Source organism: Tachypleus tridentatus, chromosome 6 (assembly GCF_004210375.1).
Source record: "Tachypleus tridentatus isolate NWPU-2018 chromosome 6, ASM421037v1, whole genome shotgun sequence".
NCBI lineage: Eukaryota > Metazoa > Arthropoda > Merostomata > Xiphosura > Limulidae > Tachypleus > Tachypleus tridentatus.
In genome coordinates this window covers 82220709-82235897 of record NC_134830.1, presented here as the reverse complement: position 1 = coordinate 82235897, position 15189 = coordinate 82220709, and the positions used below count along the sequence as shown (strand labels likewise).

General features: G+C 31.5%; 1 protein-coding gene across 1 annotated transcript in view; it reads left to right on the top strand.

Moving 5' to 3' along the window:
- The window catches only part of LOC143252921 (calcitonin gene-related peptide type 1 receptor-like), a 121755-nt gene that overhangs the window by 92902 nt on the left and 13664 nt on the right, over positions 1-15189 (top strand). Inside the window, exons 7-13 of the mRNA XM_076505790.1 lie at positions 5828-5941; positions 7621-7727; positions 10162-10253; positions 11040-11166; positions 13075-13228; positions 14567-14633; positions 14891-14954. Of these exons, the coding sequence (XP_076361905.1) occupies positions 5828-5941; positions 7621-7727; positions 10162-10253; positions 11040-11166; positions 13075-13228; positions 14567-14633; positions 14891-14954 (725 nt within the window). The remainder of the gene's footprint in view (positions 1-5827; positions 5942-7620; positions 7728-10161; positions 10254-11039; positions 11167-13074; positions 13229-14566; positions 14634-14890; positions 14955-15189) is intronic.

The window sequence follows — 15189 nt, the reverse complement described above, 5'->3', positions numbered from 1 at the left end:
CATATTGATATCCATACTGTTACAATGCTGTTATCACAAACTATTTCTTTTACCGAATGTTCAAAGACACTTGACATTTTAATTTATCTTCACGGCAATCGAAAATAATAAAACCGCAAATGTAAAAAATTAATATGTTTTTTGCAGTGTTCTCATCTTATATTGAAGTGAAATATTAAAATCTGCTAAGACGTATGTATTCTTTTACGAGTATACGCTGAAAGATCATCGTTTCTATTTCAATTCACATGATGGTTCATTACCATGGTTCATTATAAATCTGATTTATAGAAAAAGAACTGAAGGATTAATTGACAATATTTTAAAGTGTTTTACTTTGTCACAGATAAAAATATTGAAATTACAGTTATTCTTTAACTATTTTGTGCAGTTTGTTAAGTTTTTTAAAGATAATTTGAAATGAATAATAACAATAAAAAATTAAACAATCTAGATAAAATCTACATGATAATAGATGTGTGTGACGATTATTATCCTGTTGATTACCATGTCCTGGTGGTTAGGACAATTGACTCGCACTCTGACTGATGCGGGTTTAAATCCCTGTCCAACCAAATATGCTCGTCCCTTCAGCCAGGGTGTAAAGTGTAGCCCACGCGTTTCCTCTAGTTCTTCTCTGCTAAATTAGAGAGACGAATAGCGCAGAAAACCCTTGTGTAGTTTTGCGTAAAATTCAAACCAAACCTCTTGACTGCATATCTTTTTCGTGATAACAAAACAAATCTGTAAAGTTTTCTTCTAAGTTATCGTATAAGGGGCAAGAAATTCATCAGCTTATTTAAATGAACAACTTAAACACCTTTCGAACCATCGATCTGTTTTGTTTGTTAGGTTCCTTCTGTTGTCACAACAACTGATGTAGCATTAATTTTAGAACAGTTATACAAGGACGTAAATAATGTTATTTCAGCGTTAACCATACCAAGAGGAAAGTGTTCATTCTGTAGAAGTTTTTGGAAAGCTTAATTATTAGTAGTAATTTAACTGAAGACTCAAAACACAGTATCTCAGTAGAACTGCAATCTAACTGTATGTGTATAGGCAATGTTTTACTTTCAACCTCGGTATAGAAGAATACCACGAAAAACTATAACATAGCGTGGTAAATGGCGTTGATAAAATTAACGTATAAAGATTTTAGAATAGATTAATTACTAAATAATGTTAAAACTGTATATAATGTTCTTGTGAAGCTGTAAATACACTTTAATTCAAAAATATTTGTAATAAATAAAACATACGATTATTGTCATTAGTTTTATCAGCAGTTCTAATTCGATTTGTTAATAATTATTTTGTTCTTTGTCCAAACGAATAGTTACTTACGTTACTGGCTGATTTATGAATAACACTATGAATTAATGGAGACCTAAATAATTTAGTAATTATAAAAAATTTAATTTTCGTATTCAAACACTGAATGAAATTAATGTATGTTTATTTTATATTTTTATTGTTTAAGTAACTTCTGATTCCCTGAATTACAACCACTAGCCATGTACTTTATGTTGTTAAAATAACTACAACTTCCATATTATACAAAAAAATGTATTATGCATTTTAGTTCATTTAGTTTGTATTTGTTGGATCAGTTATTTTTATAGCTAAAACAGTGATATATAAACAGAATGCTTTAATATTACAAAAACTTAGTCAGCAATATATTTCATGAAACCAAGTTATATTAAATCACAATGTTTATTTCCAATGTTTATTACACACATTTATGATACTATACCGTAAAATAACATATATTTCATAAATATTACAAACCTGCAATATGAGAGTAATTAAGGAATACCGTTTTTCTTTGCTCCTGTACTTTAAAAGTGTACAAGAATATCTAATTCCATGTATGTTCAAGGCATTGATTAATGTGTATGTACCAGTCTCATGGAATCAAGCTAAAGTTTATATGAAACTAAATTTAGCTGAGACATAAACTGTCGTTATAAATTATAAATATACACGTAGTAAAAATCTCGAATGAAATATCGCTAACCAAGGGAAAAGTTTGTTTGTTTTTGAATTTTGCACAAAGCTACTCGAGGGCTATCTGTGCTAGCCGTCCCTAATTTAGCAGTGTAAGAGTAAAGGGAAGGCAGCTAGTCATCACCAACCACCGCCATCTCTTGGGCTACTCTTTTACCAACGAATAGTGGGATTGACCGTCAAATTATAACGCCCCCGCGAATGAAAGGGGCGAGCATTTATGGTGCGACCGGAGTTCAAACCCGCAACCCTAAGTTTATCAGTCGAACGCCTTAACCCACTTGGCCATGCCGGGCCGCCAAGGTAAAAGAAGTTGACTGTAACAATTCATTGTGAATTTTCAACCATTTACATTCTTCATGGTTCTCTCGTATTTGCTTACACTAAAACATTGTATATTTAGGAATAACTTGTAACGTTAAAAACATTCTCTTTATAAAGAAATAGGCATTCTATAATCACTTTTAACTATAATCTGTAACCGTCGGTTAACTGTTTGAATTTGGTACATATATGTGCATCACAATACAATTAAAACAGGCAAATGTAGTCTAAACATTATCACTTCATCAGCCCGTAATGTAGCAGATTTAAATATTCGTAATTAATTTCATTATTATGTGTTTTTTTTGCAATTCTATTCTTAATCGTTGTTATTAATCGTTAGTAACAATTTTTTATTCATATTACTCAGAATTATAATTTTTATAATTAATTAAATCAAATACTAACAGTTGTATAATATAAGTGAAAAAAATAATGAAAATCAACAAATGGAAAGCTTTGAAAACTAAGGATTATATTAAATATACTTAAATATAATGCTGAGCTTTTTGTTTCGTTTTCACGTTCTATTCAGAATAGGTGGTTTTAATTTCACTCCTGATGATTTTTTAGTAAGTTGTGACAACAAGATATAGATTTTAATACTTTATTAATGAAATAATAAAGAATTTTACCCACTACTGTTAAAACTAAAAATACAGAGAAAACAAATTAATCGTTCATAATAACATAACCAGGCGCAGATTAAAACATATTGTATCTACAACCGAGGAAAGCAGTGTTGTATTAACACAGAAGAAAACCGAATTACTGTTGTAGGTATTGAAACTTCCAGAAGAACAAATGTGTCGCAAACAACTACATTATCCATTATCGGATTTCTATACGGAATAAAAAAATCAATTTCCTGACCTCGAAAAGCAATTTATATGGCAAACAACTTTACCATCGAATATCGGTATAGTATAAAATAACTTCATTATTCATCTCGAAAAACAATGTGGATGTAAAAACTTCAATTTCCACCCTAGATAAAGAAGTTCACTATGAAATAGTATAAATGACATACAGAAACAAAAAAAAAATCTACACTATCAGCTAGTCTGCTGCATTCAAACAGACATTTATGGACTCATACAACGCAACATCAATCAACTCAATAGTAAGAACGACAAGGAAAAGAAAGTCCGCCACAACAAGAAACTAGATAAACTAAGGTGTCAACAACAAAAAGACGCCAACGCGACGAACCACCAACAAACCTCGTAATTAACAGATCCGACCGAAAATTAAGCAATAGAAAAATACATCTACTTGACAAAGGACTCAACTTCGCAGTAACACGTAGAAATATTCCATCCATCGAAATAAAATCCTGCCTGGAAGACCCAGCTAAAAGACTGGTGATCCACTATACACAAACTGAAAACACCAACGAAACAACGAAAGACAACCACCAGAAAGATGACAACTTCGACAACAATTCCACCGAAAGCCGACAATAAGATATTGATTCTGTAAACAACTTAAAACAAGACAACAACATCAAAATTCTAAAAGTAGATAAAGGAAATGCTATACTTATAATGAACACAAATAAATACATTCAAAAAATGAACAACATCTTGTCAGAAACAAACAAATTTAAACTATTAAACACTAATCCAACAAAAACACATGAAAACCATTTAAACAAAATACTATAAATGAAAAACCCAACACAATATCAGAAAACATTTATTCTTACCTACGAAAGACCGACTCATACACACCACAATTATACGGCACCCTCATACCTCACAAACCAGAATGTCCACTACGACCCATAACGTCGACCTATGAATCATTTAAGTACAACCTCTGTAAATATATAGCGTGGGCATTTTCTAAATGCCGGTTCCTTTTCCAAAGACTCTTTCAACTTTAAATATGTTCTTAATCAACTAAATCATAAAGCCTTAATGGCCAGTTTTGACGTAATTTATCTTTCACAGAAGTTCCAACAACTGAAGACTGCAAGATAGCTTTAGAACTGTATATCCAAGACCCCAACCCATTGATACACATCCCCAGCAGCCAATTAGCAACCCTTATAGAATTCACTACCATCAGAACTAACTCATGTTCAATAACCAAAACTAACTACAAATAAGTGGTCTAAGTATGGGGAATCCCGTGTCATCAGCTCTAGCCAGCGTTGGTATGACACAAATTGAATCACAAGCGATCAATTCAACCTTACACCCACCATTATACTGGTACAGGTATGTTGATGATACAATTGATGGATTCACACCTACAGAACACACACTTAGTTTTTTTTCTACCACGTTAGCTCGATACACCACAACATTAAGTTCACCTATGAACAGAAAAGAAAACTAACCAAATAGTATTTCTTATAACCTCAAGATCACTAGAACTGATACACAATTCAAAACAGAAATCCACAGAAAAATCACTCACACTGGATTTTACATTCCCTGGGACTCAGCACATGAACCAAAACAAAACTCAACATATTAAGAAACCAAATAAACACAACCACAAAACTATGCTCACCAGACAAAATTAACGATGAAATCAACAAATTTCCTCAAAAAACCGTGGTAAAAATTATACGTACACACCTAGACCAAACAAACAACAATAAATCCCAAGATACAACAAACTACAAAACCTTATGCTGCTGCATACCACATCAACTAAAAAATAACCAACATTTGGAAAAAACTTATAACAAAACACAACATTCCAGGAAACACCAAATTTATTCAAAAATCAGGTTCGAAACGTAAAGTCCATACTATGTAAAAACTACATTGACAAACACAACACCAACATAATTTATAAATGCAATGCAACAACTGCCATGACTTCTATACTGGAGAAACAAGCAGTAAAATGGAAACTAGATTCAAAGAACAAAAAAACAAACAAACACCTTCACACGTTTTTGAGCACTGTAAGTTAAAAAACACAACATAACCATAGAAAACATCGAGATATTAAGTAGGGAAACAAATATAAACAAACGCATAATCAAAGAAGCCCTACTTATACAGCAACTAAAACCAAACTTAAACAAATATAAAGGAACACCTGTATACCTATACTAATTAATAACATAACATCCAACTGTAATGCTCCCTACAATCCTGTAGTCGTTTATACTCTCGTTTCTAAGAAATGTGTCCGTCAACGGTCACATTCAAATTTTATCTTTCTTAACCTGAAGATGACCTAGGAACGTCGAAACGTTGTTCTATCCTTATCAATAACAGTGTTAGTACCTATAACAGCCGTTCTGATATACATTTTTATTTCAAGTGGGTTTCTCGTCATCAAGAATAAATCATCTATATATAAATTATTTCAAGAATATTAATATACGATTAAACATATTTTCCAGCTTTCACTAGCGAACCCCTAAAGTGAAATTTATAAAATAGGCATCTACAAGGTAAATTAATTAGTCTATGTGAAAATAATTTAATCGTATTTTTCATTTCTTATTAATTTCGTACAGATAAACTCTACTGTCCAGGTACATTTGACGGCTGGAGCTGTTGGAATGCTACTTCTGCTGGTGATGTTGTATACGTGCCTTGTCCTGTTTTTGTGACAGGATTTCATCCAGGACGTAAGTGTAATAAATATCTTCAAACACAGTTGAAGGCATTACTTGGGAAAAGGAAAAACATTTGTTTAAACTACCCGTTTTTCCATGACATATTCATGACGTCATATCTGCATCCTAAGAACGGAGAAAAATAAAGTTATCTCTGACGGGAAATAGAGGAGAAACGGGAAAATCGTCATACCTGTTGCAAATTTACATGCACACAGGAAAAAATTTCGCGAACTTGGGGATTGCATATCAAAAAAGTTTTCCAGTATCACATGAGGAAGAGTTCAATTATGATATGATATTACGCTTAACGTTGCCAGACGAATGCAAACAAAATAAATTATTCATTTATAAATGAATCACACTTAAACGAAAACTATAACTAATATTACTATATAAAACTCTTTAATTTTAATTAAAAGATAATGTTTACTTGCGGAAGATTTGTTGGTTTTGGAATTTCGCACAAAGCTACTCGAAGGCTATCTGTGCTAGCCGTCCCTAATTTAGCAGTGTAAGACTAGAGGAAAGGCAGTTAGTCATCACCACCCACCGCCAACTCTTGGGCTTCTCTTTTACCAACGAATAATGGGATTGATCGTCATATTATAACGCCCCCACGGCTGAAAGGGCGAGCATGTTTGGCGCGACGGGGACGCGAACCCGCGACCCTCAGATTACGAGTCGCACGCCTTAAACGACTAAAACATATTTGTAGATACGACAGTAACTCCTGTATTTCTACTGAGCAAATTGATATCTTTGACCTACCTGTTAATTTTTAGCTACTCCCCATCTTATGTATCCATTATAATATAAAAACTATTATTTTTCTAGCATCTTTCACAACTTTTTTTGCAGTAAATGTATTGCCCGGTCTATCATTCGATTAATGATACTAAAGAGTAGGCTATATCGGTTTCAGTAATTTTCATCCCTCTACAAGGGCAAGTCGAAATAACAGGACTGAGTTTTTGTAATGATGAATAATATACATGCATGGTATTTTTAGTTAACATTTTACACATCACGTTGGCCTATACTTATAATTGTTTTGAAGAATACGAAGCATTGATGCTCCTAATTTATTATTCTGAATTATTGATCAGACAAGCTGTTTAAGATATTAAAAATAAATATGAATTTTAACATAACTTTTATTTCACTACTTGTCACTGAATTATACCAGTTTCAGGGAACTCTACATTTTACCATAGGTAGAATCTAACTCTTTCATTCTATCTAGGTTAATGAAAAATAACGTTACTCGCTGGTTTTTAATAGGCTTTATTATCCAAGATAAGTTCAAATAGTTCATGTTTCGGCGAGTTATGGCTCGATTTCTAAAGTATTTTGTATTTTCTTGTTTTTGAATTTTGTTCTCGTAATTATTTTGTTGGTTTTTTCCTAAAAACAAGATTAATAATAGTTTAATCAATTTATGTCAGTTTATACTGCATATAACTGGTTTTGTTAATGCAATGGTAATTTTTCGGTTTAAGTATAAAACACGGTGTAAATCAATAAGTAAGAAAATTCAAAGAGTAAGTTCTAAGTATCCGTACACACATTGACAGAAAAAAGTCCTTGTTTTCATTTTTATCCAATGTAAAACCAAGAAATATAGATTACAAGAGTCATTCCAGCACAATATTTCTTTGTAGCCTCACATATTTCATGTTTTCTTATAGGATATGCTCATAAAGTATGTGAAGAAGACGGAAGCTGGTTCCTTCATCCTGAAACCAACAAAACATGGTCTAATTATACCACCTGTATTGATAAAGATGACTTGAGTGTAAGTTACTTTGCAATTTAATTTGTGTTTGTTATTATTATGTTTATTTCTTTGGTGTGAAGAAAACAATATTTTGAAGACAACAACAGCATCAACTACTTTGTGATATGAATGTTGTATCGTGTTGTATCGATTTATTTTCAACGTCAATTACAAAACTATGCGTGTGATGGATTTTAAACAATCTATCACGAGTTTTCGTGTGAATAAAACTCACAATAAGGATATAGAGAGAAAGTTAACCTTCTGCTCTCTTCTTCGTACTTATAGTCTTGGTTAAAATGTTTTCATGTCCTATATTGGTGTTATTTGTCTACATACTTGCCCTTTCAACCGTGAGGACGTTATAATGTAACGGTCAGTCCCACTATTTGTTGGTAAAAGAGTGGCCCAAGAGTTGGTGGTAAGTGGTGATGAACAGCTAGCTACCTTCCCATTGGTCTTACTTTGCTAAATTGGGGACGCTATCGCAGATAACCCTTGAGTAGCTTTGCGCGAAATTCAAAACAAACAAACAAACCACTGTACTAGCGGGAGGCAAATTTAAACGGAAACTAGAGATCGTTGACTATCATAGCATTGCTATAAGAAGTGTTAAAAAGAAAATGAATGCCTGAAATAAAAAGCACACAGAGAATTAAAGTGATACTTTAATTGGATGGATAATAAAACAATTTTAAGCCCTCTAAGTTGACAAATTTAAACTATGCTTCATTTAGTTATACATATCACAATGCAAACCAAAACAGGGATTGGAAATCCTTTTAAAATATATCCAAATAATATAGAATCATTTTACTCCTGTAGTACAAAAACATACCATTAATTACAAGTCTGGTCAGTTTTAACGCAAAGTTAAAAAAAGCTTTAAGTTGATATTATTCTAGTTTCCTTTGTTTCTTATTCTATAGAGGTCCCACCTATTCTCACCATGAGAAGAAAATGGATAAATGCAGGAGTGCTGATAGTCAGTGTTCTCTTATGATAGACAAAATAATATCTCGATGTTCGAGATTGCGGTCACTCTAATTTTAGATGAGAATGAGCAACTTGTGGCAGCGTTAATTTCCCATTATGTAACATATGTTAGACTTAAGCATTCTGGATTCTGTCGTCATAGGGTAAACATTAGCACATTGAATCGTAAGTGAGTTGATAGATAAGAAAACGTCTTAAGAAAATAAACCCTATTAATATGTTTAACAACCAAAAACCATGTATGTACACATACTGTGTTTATATCTTTGATCATTTAAAATTGTTTTCATTTTGGTTACTCATTGTACCAGTCTGTACTTCTTTATTTCAATTCACTATATTTTAACTAAGCTCAATATAACATGGTATTTTTTTTCTATAGAGCCTCCCATTATAAAGCAGACCTATCGATCAATTTATTTCCAAGATTCCACATGGCGGTTTATCCTTTCCCAAGACAACACAGTTTGGAAGTTTATTTGTGTTTTATTTTACGAAAGTCAAAAACTGCCACCTTCCAAGAACAACATGCTGAAAAAATGTCCAACAAATATTTATGTAAAAACTTGTGTCACTATATAAAAATATAATTACGGCTGTAAATAGCATATTTAGAATATCTCAAAGTTTGTCCTTTAACTGAAAAAAGTAATAAAATTTTTATCTGGTTTAACTTGATTCACAAAACCATATAAAGCATGATACTAGTCTATTGTACTCTCAGGACCACAAACGTCTTGATTATAGACTTTCCTAGACTGTTTGTTATTTTAACCTTTTAAGACCTCCCCAGTGGCACAGAGGTATATCTGTTGACTCACACCACAAGAAGCTGGGTGTCGATAGCTATAGTGGACAGAGCACTGATAGCTCATTGTGTAACTTTGTGCTTAAATTCCAAACAAACAACCTTTTAATCACTGATTATATATGTGACTATAACTTATATGTACAAAACTATATTACTATAATATTACATTTATATAATACGTTATTACGACTAACACTAGATTATACAGCAATTATTGATTAACGTATATATATATAATTGTGAACTAAATTTAAAGAAAGCCTCTAAAAATTCTAAAATGAAAAAGCTATTATTTTTTGTTATCTGTGGTTATTTCGAATTTCTTTCACTGTGGTTATTTCGAATTTCTTTCACTGTGGTTGATAAGAAAGTGAAAACTCAGAGAATATCCCCAGTGTTTTATAATTAGTATAAGAATATCATCCATCTGAGAGGTTTAATTAAAAGGCATAGTCTTGAATATTCCATTAAATACTACATATTTGTGTTTTAGTGTTTTACCGTAGTGTTGTTACATGCGTGATGAAAGCCTCTTCACTGTTTACTATAAATATTTTGTAAATTACTTTTTGTTTGGAAAAAAACAATTTAACTAATTTTGTTTTTTCATTGTAATAATAATAAAATATTTATTTTTTCTTTCAGTTCCGTGATAAGATCAATAAAATTTACATTGCTGGATATTCTATATCTGTTATAGCTCTGAGCGTTTCCCTGGTGATATTCTTCTATTTTAGGTAAGTGTGGTATCGTCAGTTTAACATGTACTATTATCTTGGCTACTTTTATCTCCTTCAAGAGCGCGTATCATGCAATGTTTATCTGGTCCTATTCTTCTACATCAGAAGAGTGTACCAGATATTGCTACCCTGACCAAATTATTTTATTTCATGTGAATGCAACATGTATTTTGTCTCTTTTTTTTACTTTCCTATTTCAGGCGAGTGCAACAGTAACTATTTCTCTGATCACATTCTTCTAAGTCAGGTTAGTATAACATGCATTTCTTCCCTTGCCATATTATTATTAATAAAGGGAGCGTAGCATGAATTGTTTCCAGGGTCAAATTGTTCTATTTCATGTGAACGTTTACTCTTTCTCTGCCTACCGTTTTCTATTTCAGGTAAGTGTAACTTACATTGTTTCCTTCATCATAATCTTCTACTTCAAGTGAGAGTATTAAACACTGTTTTCCACAATTACATTTTACTTTAGGTGATCATAAAACTCTCACACTGTACATATTTCCCTACTTCAACTAAATGTTCGATATTTCTCTGAAATATGTTAAATTAGAAATGTATAAAAGCTTACTTATATACGCGTATTTCAAAATATAAAGTAAATTTTTAAGAATTATAAAAACACACAATAAAGCTTCCGCTGACTTTGATATTTACTTGAAGTTCGAAATGCCGCCTTATGAATCTTATGACATTCTATTATGTATTTTGAGATCGATACGTTTATAATATTTGAATGTTATTTTATTACTCTCCAAAATTTCCAACTTTTTCTCATAGATCTATGAAATGCACCCGAATTACTATCCACAAAAACCTTTTCGTGTCTTTTATCATCAACAACATTCTGTGGATAGTGTGGTACACGGAGGTAATCAGATATCCAGAAGTCCTATTCAGCAATAAGGTAAAGACCAACCATTTTTGACATGATAGACAAGACAAGTTGCATTTCAAGTATTGTTTTCGTTCACGAGAATTGAAAAAATACACAATTTTGCGTATCTTTGTTAAGATATACTTGCTTTTAGAAATAAGATATACATGATTTAAAAGTAATTTATCTCACTCACAGTGCATAAATATGTCATCCACAAATGCCCTTATGTTAGCTTATTAGGGTTGATATTAAATAACTTACCTCTTCATCGGAATTATAGGTATAATATTTCTGTTAGTACGTCGATTGATCAATTTATCAGAATTTCCAGATAATATCAGGCTGCACCACCTGCTAAATATGTTTAGGGCCCGGAATTTGAACAGCGTGACAGCTGTTACGTTTGGCTTGAATATACTAGACTGGCTTTAAAATATTAATAATTGATTACGGTGATAAATGTGATGTTCAAGTTCAACCCAAGAATGTTCAATCACGCTAGGATCGAGTGACTGTGAAACTTAAGAAAGAGGACTGAAATTTTTGTCATGTTATTCAAAACACATTTTGGACAATACAAGTACTATGTATTGTTTTGGAAGAGGATGAAGAAATTGTTCCTTTGAATATCAAGGAGTTCCTTGTTAGTGTACAAGATATGACTATATCTCAGCATTAGTAATGTTCAGGTCGTCACGCTGTTAGACTATTTCACACATGCAAATAAGCCATGTGTGTCTTAGAAATATCTTAGATTCACTTATTATACCATCAGGAACCGCTGTCGTTCAGCAGCTGGCAACAAGTTATGGATGCTAGTTTAAATTCTAGGTTTTCTGGATTTGAACGCTGATATTTATCTCTATTTCTTTTTTATTGTAGTCTTCGAATACAATTAAGTCTTAATTATACATTTTCAAATCTTTGGAGGTCCTACTTTTACAGATATCTCTCCAAGTTTCGGACCCTAGCACGATACTTTGAAATTTAAAGAAAAATCATCCGTGATAAAGATATGATGTCACGTGATGCTTTATTTCCTTTCTGTGTTAAAATTGACATTAATTTTGTGTTATCATTAAAAATGCACATACATTTCCAACTATTTACATCTAACTTTAATTTTAAAATGTTGTTTATTTGTTGTTAAGCGCAAAGCTACACATTGGGATATTTTTTTTACCAGTACGAGTATCGAAACCCGTTATTAATGTTACAAGTCTGTATACTTGCCATCCAGCCACTGAAGGGATAGAAAGCTAATTTTAAACATATCGCCCTTTTGAAAAATATCAATACATTGCATCATTCTACATTATTTTACGTATTTGCTGTAATACATGGGTTTCGTTTAGAAATATAAAATAAATTAGCCTTAAACTATAAACAAGAAACCAAAATGTTTCGTTTCAAATCATTTTCTGACTTTGTGTATGTGAAAGTATTTTCCATATTACTGGACATGCCTTCTTAGTTTTAGCCAGTGAAGATAAATTTTATCCGTTGCAGTTCAACTTATTCTATCAATACTTATATTTATACGAGTATAAATTGGTCGCACTATTCGACCATGTGTTAGCATCTTAAAAACTTGTTTAATATTTTCCATGCTTTTGGTTCTCAGTCTTCAATCTCAGGATATTCCTGATTGCAGCTCGTTTTATACAACAACAACAAAACAAGAATTTAATAGCATTTAAATGTAAATACTCCACCTGAATATTACTATATTTCTGTCATTCAACTTTATTTATTTCATTACACTGAAGTAAGAGCGATCAATATTATGCTCCTCCCCCTCAAAAAATAAACACTTTATTATGTTTATAAGTTGTTGTTTTTCTCAGTTTACTATCATACTAACATTATGTGCTTCCATATATTATTGCATAGGTACCATGTATGTAGGTCAATAAGATATTTTTGAAATTTCAGATAGCTTGTCAGGTTCTCCACGTCTTAGTTCATTACTTTCTACTAAGTAATTACATGTGGATGTTTTGTGAGGGCCTCTACCTACATACTCTGTTGGTGATTGCCTTTGTGGCTGAAGACAAAATAATGAAGTGGTTTTATATTCTTGGTTGGGGTAAGAATAGCGTGATACATCTGAAAATATTCTACTGTTTGTCTCCACTTATTTGAAGATTTTCCATAATTAACATGTCAAAGAAATGTATTAAAAACTACAATTGATACCCATTGATCTTTAATGTTAAGTCCATAGAAATGGAATTTTTTTATATATTTAGTAAATGTTTCACATATGATAAAGAGAGCTTAATTGGAGCATTTGATATTTAGCGGGATCTTAGACATATAGAGAACAGACATGATATACTGTTTGATCTACAATACAGAGTTCATATTAAAAGCAACCAATTAAGCTTTTTTGATATTTACTTTTAACGTTCTAGATACAATAAGAATTTCTAAGTGCGAATGTATGATGTTTTGTAAAGTTATAGAAGTGTTAAGAACGATAAAATGGCACTTTCACTTTTAGTGAAGCTATAGGTGTGTTAAGAATGATAAAATGTCACTATTTCACTTTTAGTGAAGCTATAGGTGTGTTAAGAATGATAAAATGTCACTATTTCACTTTTAGTGAAGCTATAGGTGTGTTAAGAACGATAAAATGGCATATTCAACATGTGCTTATATACTTGTTATGTGACTGTATCATCTATATGCGGATATATTCTCACTATGTAAATTTATCTTCAATGTATTCTGTGAATATATTTTTGTCGTATAGATATACTCTGACCATATAAATATATATTTATTATGTAGTTATCATTCACTATATGAATATATCTTTATCGTATACATATCTCTGTAGTTACCGGTGATTAGCTGAGTAATTGATTTAGTTGTTAATCAGGTTTATAAGTTTGTTTTATGCCTTCAGTGGCTTATATATAATTGGTATTATACAGTCATCCTAATAAATTTCATTAAGGCCTCAAGTGTTTAACGTAATTATTACTGATTATATCGTTTCTCTTATCATTAACTTTCAAGCATGATTTTAATGATGTCTAAGTGCTTACTATATTTACTATACCTCCACAAATTCTGTCGGAGATACATTTACTTTAAAGGTTGATTATATTATTCAATGCATTATGTTGTTATTAAGCAGTTTTAATAAAAAAAGTAAAGATAAAGAAACAACGTATCTCGATTATACTTAACATCAGTGTGTAATGTTAAAGCTAATGGAAGAGTAAAGAATGGACTTAATTCATTACAGTGCTTTCCAATTTAAATTTGAAATACAAGAAAACAATAGATTTTTGCGCTATAGAACTCAAGAAACTGAAAAGAAATTTCATAACTAGTCCATTTAAACTGAATTTATAATGTATATTACTTTATTAATAGTATGCACGTTAATTAGATGCAACTTTTACTTATTTAGGCTCTCCAATCATTGTTATAACTTGCTATGCTGGTATCAGAAGTTCGTATCCAGAGGACACTGTCTTGTAAGTTAAAGTTCTGGCATATGTGTTTGTTTTAGAGCAAAACCATATTGGGCAATCTATGTCAACCACGGAGAATTAAACCCCGGATTTTAGCGTTAAGTCCCTAAACTCACTACTGTCCCATCGTAGGAACGAATTTATAATTGGAAATTATTATGTATGACATACACGTTAATTTCTAGCGTTTGCTGTATTTTTTTAAGGTTACTTTTCACAATATCAACTAATCTAGTAGTTTCAACATATATTTATTTCAGTTGTTGGATTGAGGAGAGCCGTTTCACGTGGATTCTTTCTGGACCAGTATGCATATTTATGCTGGTAGGTTGAGGGATAGCTTTTCTTTCATTTTTCGAATTTATTAAATGGAGATCATTATAATTTTCAGAAAAAAAGTTACAGTTGGCCCATTTGAACATAGTTTAACTGCAATTATAAAAAATAAGTATTAATACGTATATCACGACACTGATAACTTATTTTAGTTCGATTATATCTTGTGGCATTAGTACAAAAGAAAAATACAAATTTGGAAAATGTTTAATTTTGGTTAGCT